The sequence below is a fragment of the Hemicordylus capensis genome, chromosome 6 (genome assembly GCF_027244095.1).
Source record: "Hemicordylus capensis ecotype Gifberg chromosome 6, rHemCap1.1.pri, whole genome shotgun sequence".
Taxonomy (NCBI): domain Eukaryota; kingdom Metazoa; phylum Chordata; class Lepidosauria; order Squamata; family Cordylidae; genus Hemicordylus; species Hemicordylus capensis.
Window position 1 is genome coordinate 16,420,724 of NC_069662.1, and position 20,003 is coordinate 16,440,726.

Genomic DNA, 20,003 nt, shown 5'->3' on the forward strand with positions numbered 1-20,003 from the left:
TAACAGAAGGAGAAAAAAGAACAACCCTTTGCCTAGAAATGGGCCCAGACAAATAAAAGGCACACCTCAATTACATCGTGGGGGAATTACAAGCAGTACAGATGACAGCTGCCAAACTGGTTGGTCCACATTCCTGCACCCAGTACTAAGCAAGTTGCCTTGCAAGGCTTATAGCAAAAAAGGGAAAAATTATGACTCAGTTTATGATTAAAACTTCCTATATAGTGGGGCCTTTCAAGACTATTCTGGGCATCTTTTTTGCCCCAAAGCATCCATTCTAATCTGTAAGGCTTTTCACATAAAGCCGCAGGGATGGGGCTGTAGCTCAGCAGTGAAGCATCTGCTCTGCATGCAGAAATTTCCAGGTCCAATCTCGGGCATCTCCCAGTAGGGCTGGAAGACTCCTGCCTGAAACCTTGAAGACGATGCTGCCAGGTCCATTCCCCATGCCAGACAATACAATACCGAGCAAGACAGACCAATGGTGTGAGGGTATAAGGCAGGTTCCTATATTCCCAATTTATTATGTTTCGTAAGTACAGAGGCAATACAAACCCTGGATGGTTTAAAGCAGCTGTTACAACCAAGAAACCCTCTTTCCCCTTTTGGCACTTTGCTCACCGTACTTTGGGAGCAAGGGATGACTTTGGGAAGTGAGGCAACTAGAGACTTTTGAGATGAGGGCACATTTCAGATGAGCCCTCATTCCTTTCCCCAGCAAAACAAAAAATGCATGACCAGCCCATTGCTCAGTTGGGTAAGCTACTACCAAGACCATCACTGTACAGTGAAGGAAGTTTTGTGATGAGAAAGGAGTCAGAAGAGGCAACCAACAGCCCATGACTCATAGGAACATAAGAAGCTGCCATATACTGAGTCAGACCATTGGTCTATCTAGCTCAGTATTGTCTTCACAGACTGGCAGCAGCGTCTCCAAAGCTGCAGACAAGAATTTCTCTCAGCCCTGTCTTGGAGATGCCAGGGAGGGAACTTGAAACCTTCTGCTCTTCCCAGAGCAGCTCCATCTCAAGTGGAATATCTTGCAGTGCTCACACTTCTAGTCTCCCATTCATATGCAACCAGGGTAGACCCTGCTTAGCTAAGGGGACAAGTCATGCTTGCTATCAACTCTATCGGCCAACTGTTCTGACGGATGGAAGAGTGCTTCCTCTGTTACACAATAATACAGCAGAAGACTTGCCTCCATCCAGCTGAGGGAACATGTGAACCAAGCATACAAGCCACATTCAAGCTGTAGAGCAGAAGAGAAGAGGAGGAATGTGGAGGCTTACAGCCTATCTGGAGACATGCTGGGGGGGCAGGGGGCGCTACACTTGCAAAAGTGACTGGGGGACAACTCCACCCACCCCCTTTTCTTTCTGCACTGGCTCTATATCATTTCCCCTTTTAACAGGATATCTGCGTGAGGAATGGACCTGGCTCGTCACAAAAGGTGGCTTTGCCCAATCCTGGGCCTTCCTCTCTCACTGCCAACATTGTGGAAGGTGGCAGGATTTTCTTCATCGTCACCACCACCACCCTCCTTGCTGTCCAGACTATCTTGTCCAGAAATCTGTGGAGACAGACAGCAGAAAGTAACAGAAAAGCTCGAGAGCTCAGTTACAAGCCTGCTCTTTGGAGGGAGAGGGCTAGAACAGGGCATGGGTGGGCTCAAGCTACTAAAGCTGATTGGCTCTGTCTTTGGAGCAAGTAGGAGGAGCAAAACCTGCTCACCGATATGCAGGAGAACACGCCACGCAGGCTTGGGTGCCAAGGCAACTGAAGCAAGCAAAGGGAGAGCAGGAGGCTCCACTTGCCAAAAAGGACTCCACAGACCCTTCTGGTGTGCTGTTGGTTTTTCTTTTTTTTCTTTTTAACACTTTATTCATAGCATTATTCTGAAGAAAGATTACATCGGTCTTCTGTACAAGTTCTGAACATGCTTCAGTAGGAAAGACAGCTCCATGGGAACACCTCCCCCTCCACCCCAACTGCACCCCCTCCCCCCAAAAAACCAGAGAACCACTGCCACCCCTTAATCCCACTGCAGTGGGGGAGGGGAGGGAACGTTGTGCTCCCCTATACAAAATAATCTTTGCATAGATTATGTTCAAAAGAACCTATTTTACAACAAGAGCTGTACACAAAGGAGAAAGGGAGCAGGGAGAGGGAGAGGGATTTGACCCCATTCAGAAGTCCACCGAGAGTCCTCAGAGCAGCGAGGAGGCGCCAATATACATCGTTAAAAAGAAGACGGTTGCTCCTGGTGGTGGTGCAAGAGGCGAGTGCACAAGCAGGGGTGGGCTTTGCACCCCTGTTGAGGAGTCAAGTCTCCCACCTCCTTGTGCCTCAAGAGGGCCCTAAGCTGTGGATGGAAAAAGCAAGGAGACAAAAGGGAAAGCCAGAGAAGGGGACCCAGCATTTGGTCACTGTCATTTTAAAAACCAACCCAAAGCCATTAAAAAAGTAAGAGCTAATTGTGTTATAAATCAGAAGGGCACCCCCTGTGAGCTTGAGGGCAAGGGGGGAAAGGAAAGGACACCTAACCCCAAAATGTAATTCGTTTTTTAAAGGATGTAAGCGCCTGAAGAAAGCCTAGACGGAGACCTCCCAAAGTGGTACTGAACTGGTGGGGCATTCAGTGGTGGCACAAGCGAGCCCCGTAGTGTCACTCCATGGGCCACTGCCCTTCCAAGCTGCTCCCCATGACCAGAAAGTAGCAGAATTCATCGAGGAAGTGCTGGGCCTGTCATCTCCCCTCATGATGGAGCAGCTGAGCTACACACCCAGAGAACGAGCAACTTCAGCAGCAGCGTCCCTCGCACCACTCAGAGACAGCAACAGGGAACGAGCCATCGCCGCCGCCCTCGCCATTCTCCTCCTTTCAAGTAGTATTCTAACAGTCAAGTCTGGAATGCCGGGAGCTGGGTGGGCATCTGTGAGCCCCCATCGGTTGTCCCCCACGTGAAGGGGAGGAATAAGAGTGAGGGGAGGGCGGGGGCTAAATCTGCGTATGGTGCAAAGGGGGCGGGGGGGAGAGACTGCCACTGATCTATCCCCACAGAGAAGTTACATCAGAACTTCTTGCTCTGTGGTCACGTCTTGGGCTTGCGGCCTCTGTTACTTAATGAAGAGGTAACTGGGGTGGCTGGGGAGGCGGAAGTTGAGGGAGGGGGCCCTACAGTGACACCCCCAGCCGACATGGAAGCAGTGCCCGTTTTCCTGGTTGGGACAGGGGAGGAGCCTGAGCGGGTGCTGTCAGCTGGCTTAGCCGCGCTGCGGAGGATGCGGTCAGCCAAGCCACCATGGTGCCGCCGCTGCCCCCTTCCTCTGCCACGCCTCCCTGCAGATTCACAGCATCGGCGCTTGGACTGCTGGGCACACTTGTTACTGCCTGACTCTGAGGAGGATCGCAGGGAGGACTCCGACTCCCCACCCTCCTGCTCCGAAACGGCTTGGGGAGCAGGCGACTTGCTGCTGTTGCTCACCCGGCTGCCCTCCAAGGAGCAGCGCCGCTTCCGTCGCTGGGTCTCCCGTACTAGTGGCGGAACAAGGCTGCCGGGCCGTAGGCGGGTAGAGCGGGCAGGGGCATCACCAGAAGGATGTTCCCAAGTACTGCTCTCTGCTGAGGAGGCACCCTCCGTGGCAATGGGCTTCGGGGAGGCCTGAGCTAAACCCTCACTACCAGACTCTGGCTTTTCCTCACGCTTGAGCCGAGCTAGTCTGGTGAGCGGGCGGGTGTCCTCGCCCTCAGATGAACTCTGGTTGACACTAGGTAGTGAAGGGCCTAGTTCATCCTTTCTCCTTCGCCTCCGCCGCTTGCGGACTGGAGGCGCTGGGGCTTGCTTCTCCATAGAGGTCTCTTGGTCAGAGGTTGAGACAGGAGGTGGTGCTGCCTCCACACGAGGAGAGGGTGGGTTCTTTGGGGGTCGACCCCTCTTCCGCTTGGGTGGAGTCTCTGCTGCTGGAGAAGTAAGGGCAGCTTTGGATGATGTGCAGGGCAGAGGGTGTGGAGATGGGAGCTCTTGCAGCTCAGAGGAGGTTTCTGTTGTAGTGACAGCTCTAGGGAGAGTAGAAAGTGGTTCACACACTTCTGTGGATGATCTGCAAAGAGGCTTTGGGAGAGCAGCCAACAGCTCTAGTGCCCTAGGAGTAGGCTTTGACATTGAAGTGGATTTGGGATGCATGGACATTCGGTTCCGTGCCTTAGGTGATGTTTTTGAGGTGGAAGTTGATTTGGGATGTATGACCAGTGACTCATGAACTGTAGCTGTTGCCTCCGTCACTGAGGAAGGCCTAGGGGGCATGTCCAGCTGCTCATGCACCTTAGGGGGTAACTCTGTGATCAGAGGTTTCATGGGTGGGGCTGGCAGCATTTCAGAAGGAGAAGGCTTGGGAAATATGATAGGGGACTCCCGTATCTTGGGAGGCCGGCCACGTCTTCGCTTTTCCACAGGAGAGTCATTTTCACTATTCTCGGTCTTAATCTTGGGAGACTCACTCTTGGGAGAGCTAGTCTCAGGCACCTTCCTCTCCAGGGCCTTGCTTGGGGGTTGGGTCTCAGGCACTTTCCTCTCTGGTGCCTTACTTTGGAGACTGATCTCCAGGGCTGGCTCAGGGAGGGGCCGGGGAAATCCTGGACTCCACTGCTCAGGGGACTTGTTCTTGGGGGGACGACCCCGTTTGCGTTTGACAGGCTCAGTGGAAGAGCTAATGAGTGGCTCTACTCTTGGACCATCGTCTTTCTCCTTGGCCGCTGCCCGGCTCTCCAGTTCTATTCTCCGACGGGCAGGCAAGTCACGGAGCAATGGCAACTCTTTGCCAGAGGGGGAGGTCTCTGGCTCCGACACACTCTGAGCCGAGCTGTTACTGGGACTCACCACGGTGCTGTTGGCAGAGTCCAACTTGCGTGTACGATTTCGGCGACGCCGAATCAGTTCTTTTTCCTCAACCACCGTGACCAGGCGACCTGGCAGCTTGCGCAAGACTTTGGCGGCGGGGCCATCTTGATCTTGACAGCTCTGACGGATCTGCACATCAGCACTGGTGCGACGGCGGGGGGGTTTGACTGGCAACAGACTCTTATCTGGAGAGAGAGCTCCAGAACAGATCACTGTTGCTGATGGAGTCTCCTGTGAAGAGGTGGCTGCTGGGCAAATGGGAATAACCTCCATTTCTCTATTTTGCTGCTCTTCACCCTGCATCTTCTTTCCCATCACCCCTTCTCCCTGCTTGGGTGACTCCTTGAGGCTGTTGGTTTCATTGCTAGCCATTTCCGGTTTGGGGAATGCTGTTTCTATGGGTGACATTTCAGGTTGGGGCTCATCAAGCGAGTTGGAAATGGAGCAAGGCAAATCTCCAGCTCTGGGAGGCTGCTCTAAACCATTCTGTTCCTTGACACGGGGCAGAGCTTCTAGCTGAAGGAGGGAGCTAGCAACTGTTGTGGGGTGGCCCAGGGAAGTCGTGGGGTAACCAGGCAGAGGTGTCTCAGTCTTGGTGATCTCACCGACTGACTCAAATACAGCTCCATCTGTGGTTTCCAAGGAGATATCTTCTGAGCATCTATCAGCACCATCGGAAGGTGCTGTCTCTTGGGCAGCCTCTTGCCTGAGTGCATCAGCCAAAGAGTTCAGTGCTTCCTGTTCTGCAGTGCTGCAAATGGCACTCTCATCTGGTTTGGGCATGCTCTGCTTTTGCTCACCCAATAGGAGACCAACCATGCAAGCAACTTCAGGTTTGTTTTCACAAGGCACCTCTGCAGGAGCAACTACAGTTAGTGGGCTTGGTGCCTTCTCTTTAGCAGCTGGGACTTCTACAACAGCCTTTCTAGTGTCAGGTGGTGTCTGTGTATCCAGCAGCTTCTCCTCAACCACTGAAACATCTTGTGCCTGGAATGCTGATACTTCCACATTTGGTACATTCTTGATCGCTTGAAAGTTAGGGGGTGATGGATTCGGCTGAGGAGTTTCAGCCTCTTCCCGCCTGCTAATATCTGCTTTTAACTTGAGTGCCTCCCTGCCAAGACCCTCTGGATGCAGCTGGGAAACCTGTGCCTCAGGTGTTGGTGCCTCAGGCCCAGGTGGGCTGGATTGGATCTTCTCAAATTTCTGGTGGCCTGGCCTCAGCACCTTATCCAAACCAAGGTTTGCTCTCAGTGGGGCACTTTGTGGCACCTTATCACTGGTGGGCTGGGTGTCTATTCTTGGGCTGCCTTTTAGCACCTTGTCACCAGCAGCTCCTGGATCTGGTTTCTGTGGAGCAGCTCGTAGCAACCTATCTCCAGCAGGCAGGGTTTCTGTCCTGTGGGGATTAGTTCTCAAAGCCCTGTCACCAGAAGCAGAAGCCTCAGTTCTGTGGGGGGCTGCTTTCTGCACTCTCTCCCCAGTTGTTAGGGCCTTAGTCCATGGCTCCTCTCGGCGAGCAACAGCCCTGCGAGTGTGCATGACAGCCTGGGTGGGTGTTTCCTCCCGCACCAACTCTCTACGTACAGCAGCACCTCGGGTGTGCTGTGCCACTTGGGGTAGACCATCATCCTCTTCTTCAGTCACCACCTGGGAATGCCTGAGATTGGGCAGCCTAGCTTGTGGAGACTCTACATCTCCGCTGTCCCCATCCCGTGGTGGGAGGCGGGTGCTACGTAGCCTTTCACTCATGCGAGTGCCTGTCCTTTCTGAGGCTGCACGGCTAGAACCCTTGGCCTTCTTGTTCTTCTTGCTGGAGCCTTCTTCAATGAGATGGCTCTCATCTTCATCCTCTGGCAGTTTGAAAACCACCTCATCCTTAGCCTGGTCAATGTCTTTGCGAGCAGCTTCCACCTGTTCCTAGAGACAATCAAGAGAGGCTGGTTGAGTGGGCAGCAAAAGGGAAAATACCACTGATCTCACAAGTAACGTCAGTCAGGCCAGAATCCTTTTTAGTCTGATCTGAGGCATTAGGAAGAGGAAAATCAAATTGTCTTCCTCCTCTGCAGGTAAAAGTACTGAAAACCCCTTCACAACAAACCCACATGAGCTCCTATTCTACAAGTTCATAATACAGTTTTTTATATTCTGGGTGTCATCTCCATGAAAGGTTGAGAGTCCAAAAAAGGGAACTCACAACAGCCTGAGAGATGTTTACTGTGTGGCTGCCTTTGAGAAGTTGCACCAGATACAGGAGCTGGCCAACTTTAAGATGGGAAGATGATGCAGCCAGCCAAAAATCACACAAAGTCCTTCTAATCACACTGGTCTGACAAGATAGCCCTTGCTGTGGGTACCCTTCACAGTGAGGAATTTACCTCCGCCTGCTTCAGCTCTTCCCGACTGATGTCCTCTAGAGATGCCTCCAAGAAGTTCATGGCATAGCGTTCAATAGGAGTGAGCTGCAGGGATAAAAGAATGTTCAAATGGGGTATTTGGAGAGAAAGTGGAGACCAGTCAGTTAGAAGACTGGAGGAGGTTGGGAGCTTGGGGTCTTAGCATAACACTGGGATATACTCCAAGCTAATTAAAAGAAGGTGGATGATGCCCTTGGGAACTAGAGATGTTGATATGACCTCAAATAGGCACATGCCATAGAGGAATGGACCACCGTCCCAACTCCATCTCATTCATGTTTAAGGTAACGTGTGATGGTCTACCTGTTCTACCAGTGAAGCAATCTCCTGCTCGGCCTTAGACATCTCCTCCTCTTCTTCCTTGCTAGGCCTGTCTTCTGCATCCAAAGGGATGTTCTCATTGAACTCTGCCAGCTCAGCCACTTGCTCTGCCTTGGCCTGGGTGGCCGCCCTGATGTCTTCTGGGTCCTCTGCCCTGCACAGAGCCTGAAAGCCAGACATATCCAAGTAGAGGAGTAAGCAAGAGCTCTTGTTGAAAGAGGCAACCACCTAACCTAGGGCATCATGTCTGGGTGAAAGAAGCTCACCTGCTCCAGAATCTGTGTCTGCTTGGTGGCCATGGGGTCCTCTTCCTCCTCCTGTGCCAGAGCTGGGACCTCCCCTTCTTTCTTAGCTGGTTCATCCAGTGGCATGTCAAACAGTTCACGGATGGTTTGCTGGGGAACACAACAAATAATTACAAGAAGCCCCCAAGACAGGCGTGTTCAACTTAGGCACCCCAGCTGTTTTTGGACTACAACTCCCATAATCCCCAGCCACAGCGGCCAATAATCCCCGGTTATGGGGATTGTAGGCCAACATCTGCAGGAGGGCCAAAGTTGAGAAGCCCTGTCCTAAGGGCTGAGTGGAGCTGGGTCCTGCGGGAGAGTCTGGGGAAACTGGCTTCTCCAGAAGATGCAAAGCCACTATGCCCCAAGCAGATGATGGCAATATGAGAGCTGAAAGTGTGACTCCTTGAAGCAGGAGTCTGTGTGGCTTCAGATAGGATGAGGGGCAAATACCAGTGATGATACAATTCAAGCCTAATCATAACCAAGTCAAGAAGCACAATTACTCTGCATCAAGGATATAATACGTGGCTCTTCACCCAGGCTTTTACATGAGCGTACAGTTTTTATTGCTGCTGCTTTGTGTGTTACTGTTTCATATAGGTTTTAAAACTTATAAACAGTTATTTTTATATATAATATTTGTACTTTTAATTTGTATTTTAATTTTGCATTGTTTTAATTATATTGTAAACCGCTTTGGGATTATTTTAATGAAAAGTGGTATAGAAATGGAATAAATAAGTCAATATAAGCAAGGAGCTGTGATGTACATCTACTAAACTATGCTCTCATGAAGCTTATGTTGACAACTGGTTTGCTTCTAAAATGCCACAGGATTCTCTCGATAACTTGTCTTGCTTTCTTACTAACACAACTACTCCTCTGTAATCATTCTTAAGAGGTGTCCTAAGATTGTACAACCACGTTAAGGGTCTCTTTATGGAGCTCAGCATCAAAGCCATGTAATCCCAAACCAACCATCCCACAGACGTTGTCGAACACAATTCAGCACACAGGCTCTACAATGGTCACAGATTTTTGTGGTTACCTGTTTGAAATAGGCTGTTGTGAAGTTTCCCCCTTCAATGGCCATATCTCCCAGCATCCTCTTCTGATTGGCCTTTTTCAGGATATTTTCCTCCACTGTTCTTTCACTGATCAACCTAAAGATTTCAGAGCGTCAATGTGCAAACTGAATACGTACTCCAAGTTGCCCTCAGGAAGCATAACATGTGGTCTTTACTGTGGCTGCACCACCTACTCACTCTGCCAGTGGCACAGGGAACCAGCTAACCTGTAGATGTGAACATCCCGTGTCTGCCCGATACGGTGGCAGCGATCTTGGGCCTGAGCATCCATGGTGGGGTTCCAATCACTGTCATAGAACACTACCGTGTCAGCACCTGTCAGGTTCACTCCCACACCTCCACTGCGTGTCGACAGGATGAAACAGAAGATGCGCTTGTCTGCATTGAAACGTTCCATCAGGGCCTGCAAGAGTTGGAGGAGAAAGAGTCAAGTTGAGGAAGAACACCTAGAACTGGCCGTTGGTTTTACTTTCTAGCTCTAGCAGAGGAACCGACTTTTCCGATGGTGAAGGAGGGCATCCACAGTGTGTTATCTCCACCCAATTGCTCTAGAGGGCAGAAACATTTTAATGAAGCAAATCTTTAAGTGCCTCATGGGAGGAGACCCCTCCCAGTTCTTCAGTCCTGCTGTCTGTCCAGTTAGATCAGCAGTGATGGATCCAGAAGGATATACTAACATTCTTTAATTCCACAATCCAGAAAACTAGGACAATTAGTTATGCCCTTATATGGTCATGCTCTCACTGACATATTCATGGGTTGTGAAAGATTAGGAGGATGAGAGTGGAGTGCTTTGGTCTGCATGTTTAGAGTTTTCTGGGCTTCTAAAAGCCATCTGGGGTAGCATTTGGTATCAGGGTACCATTGGAAGCCTTCAGGGGGCATTGCTCTGGAGCTTTTGGAGCCATTTCTGCGGAGCTTCTTGGAGCCATTTTCTGGACCCTTAAAAAGCATTGTGCTGCCCTCATAAGATGCTAATTATCACTTTTATAAATTTAATTTTAATGAAATTTTAATTAAATTTCAATTTTTTAAATTTTGATTTCAATTTTTTTAAATTTTGATAATTACAGTACTGTATTTAAATTGCAATTAAAAATGCAATTTAAATTAAAAACTGATTTTAGTTATCTATCAAAAATGGATTCTCCTCTCACTCTGATTCTCACACATTCTGCTGTGTGTGTGTTTACTTCAATTGTATTTAATTTTGTGCTGCCTCTTTGGCCAACCTACCAACCAATCAGGCCAAGGGGCTTGTGGTACTAAGTGCTGGACCAAGAGTGGGGTGAGGAAACGTCATGATTATGCATTATTGGAGAAGCTGGGGGGGGGGCATAGCTGGAGAATGGGAGAGCAGAAGAGCTGAGGTGGCCAAGGTACAGTGTTGGGCTCAATCCTTATTTCTGTTTTTACCCTGTCCTTTGGTGTTTTGTTCACTTTCCTGGGCTCCCAAACCTAACTGCCACAATTCCCACTGACTTAAGGTTTCATTATCCTGAGTTTCATTATTGGTGGTTGCAGGCCAGAATGGAACCTGCAAATAATGAGTGCCACCTGTATGCAAATCTAACATCCTCAATATGTACAGCTTATTCTGAATAGCATTTTGCTGGTTTATCATGTCAGAATTTCACTCAAACTTTTATAGAACTGTCCATCAGGGGGAACTGGCGTTGCTTGGCCGCTTCTCTCAACAGCCCCCAGCACTTCACAGGGAGCATCAGAGTGCCATGACCTACCTGTCGCTGCTCCACACGGGTGCTACCATCCAGCCGCAGGTAGATATGCCCATGGTAATTGAGGAACTGCTCCAGCACATCCAGCATGCGAGTCATTTGGGTGAAGATAAGGACGCGGTGGGCCCCAGCCTTGAGTTGGCGCAGGAGAATATCCAAGGTCTGAAGCTTCCCTGAAGATGAATGAAGAGTCAGAGATAAGAATTGGCCAAGAGGCAAAAGAATTGCCACCAGGTGGTGGGGGTCCAGACAGAGTTGTCCCTGGCTTTAGTGCACAGAGTAACACATTCCCCTTTGCTCTCATCTGGTGACACAGAGACCGTGCCCTGCAGCAGCACCTACCACAGTCGTATTGGATAAGCCGGAGGTCTGGAAACTGAGTCCTCATATTGCAGATAATACGATGCAGGCAGCTGGCAGAGGGTGAAAGCTCTTGACGTAGTGTCTCCTTGAAGACAGCCTGCTGGAGCAGGAGCGATGGGGGCGGGTGAGAGGTATGCATTGTGATAGCAGGAGCCTCCACAGGAGGCATAACAAAAATGAACCTGCAGAGAGAAAGAGAGACAAACAAACAAGGAAAATGCAAGGACATTCTCAGATCAGTGGGGAGGCAGGATTCTTGGGTTCTCCTGAGGGATTAAAGGTGAACAGAGGGAAATGGGAGCTAGAAGTTCCAGCAACAGTTCGGAAGACAGAAGTGCATCTCCACACCCTCTCCCTTTGCTGCCGCCACCCCACCCCGCCAAAGTTCTTGCAGGTGATGTTACCTCTCAATAATGTCTGTCAGTTGCTCGATTCGCTGCTGGGGTGTCAGGATAGCCCAGGTCAAAGTTTCTGCCCGCTGCCAGTAGTTCTCAAGGCTCTGGGGGTCCCTTTGCACCTGTGCTGCATAGCAGTGTGCATAGCTAGCCCCTCTCCAGACCTTTGGTTCTACGTCCTGGGTTGCCACTGCTTGCTCCTCGCTTTCCTCCTCCTCCTCCCTCCAGGAGGTGGGAGCAGGGGGGAAAAGGGTGCAGAAGCGGAGCACCTCAGTGCCGTAAATGGGCGCAAGATTGCAGTGCTGCTCATTGAGACGGAAAAGCCGGTCAAGGCGCTCTTCCTTCTGCTTCTTCCGCTTCTCTTCAAGTGATTCCTTCAGGCCAGAGAGGGGGAAGCCAGTCAAGTGGAGCTGAGCCCAGCCCTTCTGTCTCCCTCTCAGGTGACAGTTCCTGAGCTTCTAACCACCCCCTTGGCTACCCTCACTCCTCATCCCATCTTGTTCCTCCTCTAGGTAACTCACCAGATAGAAAGGTGAACGGGGTGGGGGCGGTGGTTGTCGTCTCGGCCTTGAGGCCAGGAGAGAAGGGGGAGGTGGTGTAGGTGTTGTGGAGCGCAACGTTAACACCTCTGGTTCCTCCCTGGGCACTGGGCTTGAAGTGGGCTGGAGAGCCATTGTAGGGGAGGTGCTGGCAGCGACAGTGACAGTGGCAGCTGGGGTGACAGCAAATGGAGCCACTGTGGGAGACGGGGAAGCTGCAACTGTGAAACGAAACAGACAGAAGAGTTACTGTGAGGGCAGGGAGAGAATCCAAGAGCGCCAGCCTTTTTGGGTCTCTAGAAATTAGAGGCTGGGGATTTGGTATTTAAAGTATTGTTCCAGCAAGCCAGGTGAGTAAACCTGGCTTCAATGATTTAAAAATACAAACTTAAAAATCTGACTCTGGCTCTCAAAACTACAAGGTTAGCATCTAGGAATGTGAAATAGTTTTCTCAACCCTAAAGTCATCTCAGATGGCCAAAACTTTACCCGGGGTGTTGGAAGACATACTTACCCATCTGCTGCTCCAGGCTGGGATTTGGTGCCTGTACCATTCGCAGCACAGGCCTCACAAGAGCCTGCAAAGGAGCTGGCGTGGGTGCCCTCACTGGCATCAAGGGCTGGGCGGGCAGCCTGACTGGTGACGCAGGATTCATAGGGAGCGGGGCTCGTTGGGCCATGAGGGCTGCTGGCAGGCCAGGCAGTGTGGTGGCAGTTGTGGGTGTTGCAGGGCGCAGAGGTGGCTGCTGTGGCCCAGACGAAGGGGGCAGCAGGCCATCTCGAGGGGCCTGACGCACTACAATCTTCACCACACCAGAACTGTTTACTCCTGAGGAGGGCACTGTAGAAGCAATAGGAGAGATGAGGCATTCCATCTCGGTAACCGTACAGAACAGCGTCATTTCCGATTATTGGTATGCAATAATCATTTCATGCCAGCACAGAGGAACAGCAAGGAGCAGGGCTCAATGAACAGAGCAGGAAAGGGGTTAGTTGGAGCAGAAGGTGCCAAAAAGACAAGGCCACAATAATTCAGGGAAGGCTTTAAGGAATGATTTGAAGGAGTGTAGATGGGGAGCAGTTGGGCCAGCAGTAAAATTCTAGAATAACGGAAAACCCCAGGCACCCAGCCCCCTCAATCCACCAGGCTAAATTCCCTCCCAGGGCTGACAAAGTCCAGGAATCCTGGTCTCCAGCTATACACTGACCTTGGGTGGCAGCAATGGGAACACTGATGGTTGCTGTAGAGGCAACAGCTGCAGCAGCTGTGCTGGTAGATGGGACAGGCAGGATGGTGGGGGGCTGGTGGCCTGGCACAGCCTGCACCCCAACCGGGGCCTGCCCAGCCTGCTGAGCCATAGCTTGGATCAAAGCCACCTGTGCTGGTTGGCTGATGATGTGGTGCTGCCCTCCAGCGGATACCAGGTGAACTACATTCCCTAAAAGTAAGCCAGGGGAGAAGAGATAGGATTACTAACTCAATTGCCTGTTTTGCCTGCAGATGGTGGGGACACTCCAAGTGCATGTGTAAGCCATCCTGCTGAGATCCCACCAAAGAACACAGTGGTCCTCTATGCCAGGTAAGGCTCTCAAACTTCCTGTATCCCTCGGGTCACCGGATGACTCACAGACAGAGGCACCAGGAGCTTAGAGGGACTGTTCTGATAAATTGGGGGTGGGTGTTATTGTCCCACTCTACCTATTTCCCTTAGAATACACGCTTCAAGAATCTGGAATTACCACTCCCTTGCAAGTTCATCTCTTAAGGTGTTTACTCCGTTTGTGGGGCAATAGCTAAGATTTCTGTTCCTCAGAAGGACCCAGGAAAAGAGAAAAGAGCAAAAAAGGTTAAGCAACTCCCACAGGAGGATGTATATAGGTCTGATTTCCATAGTCATGCCTAGTGGAGTGAGGGAGGTACAACTCACTCAAGGATACCGTTCTCCACTCTAGGAAAAACCAGAAAGAACTCCTTTTTGGGGGTGGATGGAGAGTGTGGAGATGCAGCTACCTCTGGAATGGGACACTAAGTAACTTATACAAGGTTTTCTTTCCCAACACTGAAATGCAGCAAATCACATTAGTGCAAAGAGTAAGGTCAAGGGCATGTGAGATACAAGACGTACAATCAGCAACTCCACATGATGTTTACAGTTGCTAGATCAGACTGCGAGTGGGAAGTGATATTCCCTCACATAAAGAGCTCCCTACACATTTAAAGCCGGAGCCTTCTGCCCAGCATGTTAGTTTTGTATGCTCGGGAAGCTTTTTTTGGTTTTGGTTTTAAACCTATGATTTCGAGTAGTTTAATCCAGCAACACACACAAATACCATGCAGAGCTGCGAATCATATTGCTCAACACACAGGAGAGAGAGATGCTGCTGTTGGGATAGCAGGGGCCTGGGGTTCACCTACTTGGCAGCTGTCGGGCTGGCTGAGGCATAGTGACCTGGCGCACCTGGGTCCCTGTCAAGGTCAGCTTGTTGCCTTGGATTTGGAAGGTGAGGGGTTTGCTGCCTGGAGCACTCTGGAGGGGCCGGTTGGCCAGGGAAGCAAGCTGTCCAATGCTGACCACTTCACCCGCTGCAGAGAGAGAGAGAGAGAGAGAGAGAGAGAGAGAGTCAATTCTGGAGCCAACCACTGCATATTCTTTCTTCCCCGAGAGCCTCTTCATACTCACAGGGTAATCGGGCCTGCATATCTGGGGACAGCAGGAGTCTTTGCTGCAGAGCTCCAGCAGCAGCGAAGTTGTAGCCAGGCAGAGTGGGGACTGCAGAATGGATGTTCACAGGCTTCATCAGGCCCCCAATGGTGCTTGTGCCCATGGTGCTGGTGGACTGCTGGGCTGAGCCCAAAATATTGGCAGGCTGCTGCCCCACGGGAAACATGCCCAGCGTGTTGGCAGGTGGCTGCTGCCCCACGGGGGATACACCCAAAGTGTTGGTGGGCTGCTGCTGCCCCACGGGGGGCATGCCCAGTGTGTTGGCAGGCTGTTGCTGCCCCACGGGGGGCATGCCCAGTGTGCTGCTGGGCTGCTGCTGTCCTACGGGGGGCATGCCCAGTGCGTTGGCGGGCTGCTGCTGCTGCCCCACGGGAGTTGACATTATGCCAGGCTTAAGTGAGGAGGTGGTTGTGGATGAAATAGGAGGTGGTGGTAGGAGGGATCGAGGAGTGTTTGAGACCAGCTGAGCTGCAGTCATCGCCACGGGCAGGACTGTGAAAAGAGAGGAGATGGTTAGAGACTTGCAGGCACACCTGACTTATTCCTGTCCCCCATAACACGATAAAAAGGAAGAACCTGTCACACACCCATCTCTGCCCTGACTAATCTTTCCAGTAGTTCCCATTACCTCACAGTCAAACTCACCACACAAAAAGGAGTACTTTTTTTTTGCTGCAGTCATGAGAACTAGCAGCTTCACATTTTTCAGATTTACCCTCCTTTCTCTTATGTGAGCATTTACAAGAAAAGCTACAATCAGGTAGTCAAACATTCTTTGGAACTGAGCCTCAACTAAGAAGAGTGTGAATACCCCTCTCCCTTCGATCCCTCCCCGCCACACTCCCCCTGAGCCTTACCCTGTGGAGCAGAGGCCTGGGCCTGCAGTAGGGCAGCAGCTGTGTTGTTCTGGCTTAGAGGAGGCACTAGAGTTGGGGCCTGTGGTCTGGCAGAAGGAGGCACTGGTACTGACATGGTCACCGGTGAGGGAGGCATAGGGACGGACACTGCGACAGGGAGTGAGACTGAGACTGGGAGTGTGGGGGGCTGCACAGGCCCTGGCAAGATGGGGCCTGGGTGCTGGATGGGGGCCAGAGCTGGTGTCATTGGCTCTGAAAGCACAGGGGCTATGGGTCTCTGCAAGGGGGCTGCAGGGCGAGGGCTGTTCACCAGCACCACAGTACGGTTTTCCGGCTTGGGCATTGGCTGCAACATCCTGGAGGAGAAGAGATAAAAACACAAGACTCAGCACTAGAATACTGTACCCTCTCTTCCCCCTGTAAGATCGCCATCTTCTACAGCAGAGCCCCAAACAGGGAGATCTTAGTCGAGACTACCTCAAGATCTTCAATAGCCAAGATCGTCAGAACACACTGGTTGAAGCCGTTCCGGACTGCTAGCCAGTATCTTGCCATATAAATTCTGCTGGCAAGAAGTAGAACATGGTCCTCCTTCAGACCATAAAGCTCCACATCCTCCAGAGTCAAGGTTGAGGGAGAACACCTGCCTTTCTAGGACACTTGTTCACCTTGGGAGGGAAGGGAGAAGTCTCACAGATACCTGTTCACTTTCATCTTGACTGGCTTGGGTCTGGGTGGAGGGTCTGGGGACTCAGCAATTTCCTCAATTAGCTTCCTTGTCACCTTCCACTTGGGCAGAAACGTATCTGTCTCGTAACGGGACACACGGCCCTCCAAGTTGATGAGGTCAAACATGCCCAAGTCTACATGCTGTAAGAAAGAAGACCCACATCATAGGAACAAGAGCCAGCCCAGTCTGCCGCCGGGCTATTCCTCCTGTACTCGTCTCTACTTGCAGCCTAGAAGAAGGCTGTCATTTCCCCACCCATGTTCTCTAAACAGTGCATCCTGCTCTCCCACCACACCAGTGGAGAAGCACCTGCCTTGAAAGGGTCGTTGTCAAGGGCATGCAAGACGAGGGAGGCTGTGTTGAAGCAGATACCCTCGGTGATAAACGGCGAGTGGATGGGCCGCGGGTCAAAGAGGTTGGGATGATTGCAGACCTTGCGGAGCTGCATCAGAATGTTGATGACGCTCATGAAGTGCCCTGTTGCCAAGGTCTCCTTGGTGCTGAAAGGGGAACCAGCCAAAGGGTCAGCTGTGCTCAAAAGGCACCAAACATCAGTTATCATGACTGACCTCAGAGAAGAAAGCAATGTTGAGGAACTGGGAGAACAGGAAGCCAGATAGCAAACAACGGGCTCATCCTCAGGATCGCAGTTCCTTCCCCAAGATAGAACCCAGGCACCCTGACTATCGGCTCTATATGCTCCAGGCAACAAGTTCAGATCCAACAATTCTGGCTTCCGGTATTACCGCCCCCAGCAATTTTATAACCACCAGCCTCTCATACTTACGTAGCCTGGGCCATGAAATCATCGTAGAGATAACGCTGGCGTTTGGAGAGCCGGCACTTGATGACATGTTCGTATTTCTTTGGCATTTGCTTCTCTACATCCACTTTCACCCTCCGCAGGAGGAAGGGCCGCAGCACCTGTTAGCAGCGGGACAGATGTGGCAAAAACTTCAGTCCCAAATCTCCTCCTATTGTGCAAGCCCACTGTGTGGCTTCAGCATTCTCTGACTGAGGCCCTGACCTTCCTCCCAGCTCACCTTGTGCAGCCTCTTGACCAGGTTTTCGTTGTACTCCTGGCTGCCCTCAATCATGCCTGTCAGCGGGTTGGAAAACCACTCCTTGAACTCACGGTGTGACTGGAAGACGTGGGGCATGAGAAAGTGCATGAGGGACCACAACTCCATCAGGCTGTTCTGGAGAGGAGTCCCAGTCAGCAGAAGCCGCCTCTGGCTGGAACACAAATATGACAGGAGAGTGAGAACCTCTGAGCAGACTATTCTCTATTCTGTCCCGGGACAACATCACACACTTCCCACCTGTTGAAATTGAGCAAAGACTGCCAGCGTTGGGACTTGAAGTTCTTGATGTTCTGAGCCTCATCCAGGATCAGATACTTCCAGTTCTTGCGTCGAAAGGCTTGGTGGTCTTGCAGTACCAGCTTGTATGAGGTGATGCAGATATGGAAGGCATTGGGCTTGGTCCAACCCTGGATTCAGACAGCAAAGGGGTTATAACATGGCTAGTCAGTTTGTTCCTTAATCAAACAATTCCTTCTACATAGTATGTCTGAAAGCTTGACCATGTCCACTACTGCTAGCACCCCAATAAGCCACTCTCTTCTGGACAGTATTAAGGCCAATTTCCAGAGTTGTACAAAAACCATCAAGCTTAACAGCGATTATTCACTTCATGTTTGAACACACCCCTGTCTGTATGTTCCATGTTGAGAGGCAGTATATCCAATTTCCAAATGCTGCAAACATACAAGGAAGGCTCTTGTCTTCATAGCTTGCTTATGGACTGGCCACTGTTGGAAACAGGATGCTGGGACTAGATGGACCTTTGGAAGAACCCTCCTGGATCAGCACATTCATAAAGAACGTTTAAGTAAATTTAGATTTTGCTTTTAGACTAGGCTTTTTCACATGATCCACTGTAAATTTCCTTCCTTTCTAACTGATCTATTTTATGTTTAACTCTAAGGCAGGCTACTTCTTTCTCCTCTTGTAGCTTATTATGTTATGTAGCACAGCTGATCAAAGAGCCTCTGTATATGGCTTTAGATACATTGCCAACCAGTCAAGGTGGCTTAATGTGAAAAAGAATTGGTTCACTTACTGTGAAGGCTTCTTCTTGCTGCTGAAGCCGAGGACATCTCTGAGTGGGTTATTCTTCCCACATGCTCCCAGCCAGTACTAATTATAATTTGTTACAAGCCTTAAGAGCCCAGGCAGGAGGGTCTAGGACAACTCACCGCGGCCAACTCACCGCAGGGACAACTCAACGCGCCGAGCAGTTGCTGTCATTCTCCTGATAGTGAGTCTCCTTTGCAACATCAAAATAAAAGAGGAAGCCTCCCAGTAAACCCTCCCCCCACCCCCGAATCTGGCAGAGAGCAGTTGTAACACAAGCAGGAGGGAGGCAAGGCGAGGCAATTCCACACTTCCGAATCTGGCAGAGAGCAGCCCTGGCTTCTGGGACTGTGGCTCACCATCTCCAAGTTCATCTTGGCTTCAAAAGCAGCTTGTGACATGGCCCAGGTGGAGGAAGGAGCCCACACCTCAATGGGGCAAATGCCAGTCTCTGGGCATGCCTAAATGGACCCTATTGTACCCCAAGCCTTAACATTTGTCCCTGTGGCTCATCGTTCCTACCGCTCAGCTTGCCTCTGCATGCTGCACTGCACCTTTTTTGTCCCACATTCCCCCTCCTCATGCCTGTCATACCTCCTGCTTTGGCAGAGAGGGGAATGGGATAACTCTCTGCAGCCAACTCACTCTGGGACAGCTCAACACGGCCAACTCACTGCAGGGACAACTCAATACGAATCTCTGACAAACACTTCAAAGCAGCTCCCTGCTCTCTCTTCGCAAACAAACAACCCGCCCTGCACTTCAAGTGCCCCGCACTGCAAAACAGTTCCCTGCTCCCTCCATAGGGGTGGTAAGTGGGCAAAGGAGGCAGAGAGCAGTCCGCTCCTCTGCCAGCAACCAGCGGACATGCAATTATTACTTTATTTGAATTTGAGTCGCAACCAGCAAGCCCAATAGTGCCCCACACTTCAAAACAGTTCCTTGTTCTCTCTATAGGGATGGGAAGTGCACTCCTGTCATGATATGCTTGGCTCTAAGCCTCCTTGATTTGAATTTCTGCATTAAGACAAAAAGGACTTTTCATTCGATTTCTATACCGCCCTTCCAAAAATGGCTCAGGACGGTTTACACAGAGAAATAGCAAATAAGTAAGATGGATCCCTGTGCCCAAAGAGCTCACAATCTAAAGAGAAACAAAAATATAAGACACCAGCAACAGTCACTGGAGGTACTGTGCTGGGGGTGGATAGGGCCAGTTACTCTCCTGCTAAATAAAGAGAACCATTGTGTTAAAAGGTGCCTCTTTGCCAAGCTAGCAGGGGTTGTACCCCAAGCCTGGCTCTGCATATTGAAAACGGGCCTCTGAGCCGAACTTGGAATGTGCCATCCTACGATATGGAAGTTCATTGATGGCCTCAGAAAGGTGCAGAAGGGCAGAGATGCCTATTACGAACAACTCGTTTCAGGCCACAGACCTCCAGTCAAGTTGGAAAAAAACCTCAAAGCAGATGAGCGCCTTTCAAAAATTGTGTCCGATTATG

General features: G+C 50.8%; 1 protein-coding gene across 2 annotated transcripts in view; it reads right to left on the reverse strand.

The window, feature by feature from the left end:
* Positions 1 to 512: 512 nt before the first annotated feature.
* Positions 513 to 20,003, reverse strand: part of SRCAP (Snf2 related CREBBP activator protein) — a 51,378-nt gene continuing 31,887 nt past the window's right edge. For both annotated transcript variants that reach the window (XM_053260858.1, XM_053260857.1), the window contains exons 15-34: positions 17,686 to 17,855; positions 17,407 to 17,599; positions 17,151 to 17,287; positions 16,677 to 16,863; positions 16,334 to 16,503; positions 15,634 to 15,989; positions 14,735 to 15,268; positions 14,470 to 14,637; positions 13,262 to 13,492; positions 12,568 to 12,894; positions 12,036 to 12,274; positions 11,524 to 11,888; positions 11,099 to 11,301; positions 10,760 to 10,929; positions 9,224 to 9,420; positions 8,978 to 9,092; positions 7,906 to 8,034; positions 7,622 to 7,804; positions 7,280 to 7,363; positions 513 to 6,821 (exon numbers count right to left, since the gene is read on the reverse strand). In XM_053260858.1, the coding sequence (XP_053116833.1) occupies positions 3,096 to 6,821; positions 7,280 to 7,363; positions 7,622 to 7,804; positions 7,906 to 8,034; positions 8,978 to 9,092; positions 9,224 to 9,420; positions 10,760 to 10,929; positions 11,099 to 11,301; positions 11,524 to 11,888; positions 12,036 to 12,274; positions 12,568 to 12,894; positions 13,262 to 13,492; positions 14,470 to 14,637; positions 14,735 to 15,268; positions 15,634 to 15,989; positions 16,334 to 16,503; positions 16,677 to 16,863; positions 17,151 to 17,287; positions 17,407 to 17,599; positions 17,686 to 17,855 (7,884 nt within the window). In that variant the 3' untranslated portion in view covers positions 513 to 3,095. The remainder of the gene's footprint in view (positions 6,822 to 7,279; positions 7,364 to 7,621; positions 7,805 to 7,905; positions 8,035 to 8,977; positions 9,093 to 9,223; positions 9,421 to 10,759; positions 10,930 to 11,098; positions 11,302 to 11,523; positions 11,889 to 12,035; positions 12,275 to 12,567; positions 12,895 to 13,261; positions 13,493 to 14,469; positions 14,638 to 14,734; positions 15,269 to 15,633; positions 15,990 to 16,333; positions 16,504 to 16,676; positions 16,864 to 17,150; positions 17,288 to 17,406; positions 17,600 to 17,685; positions 17,856 to 20,003) is intronic.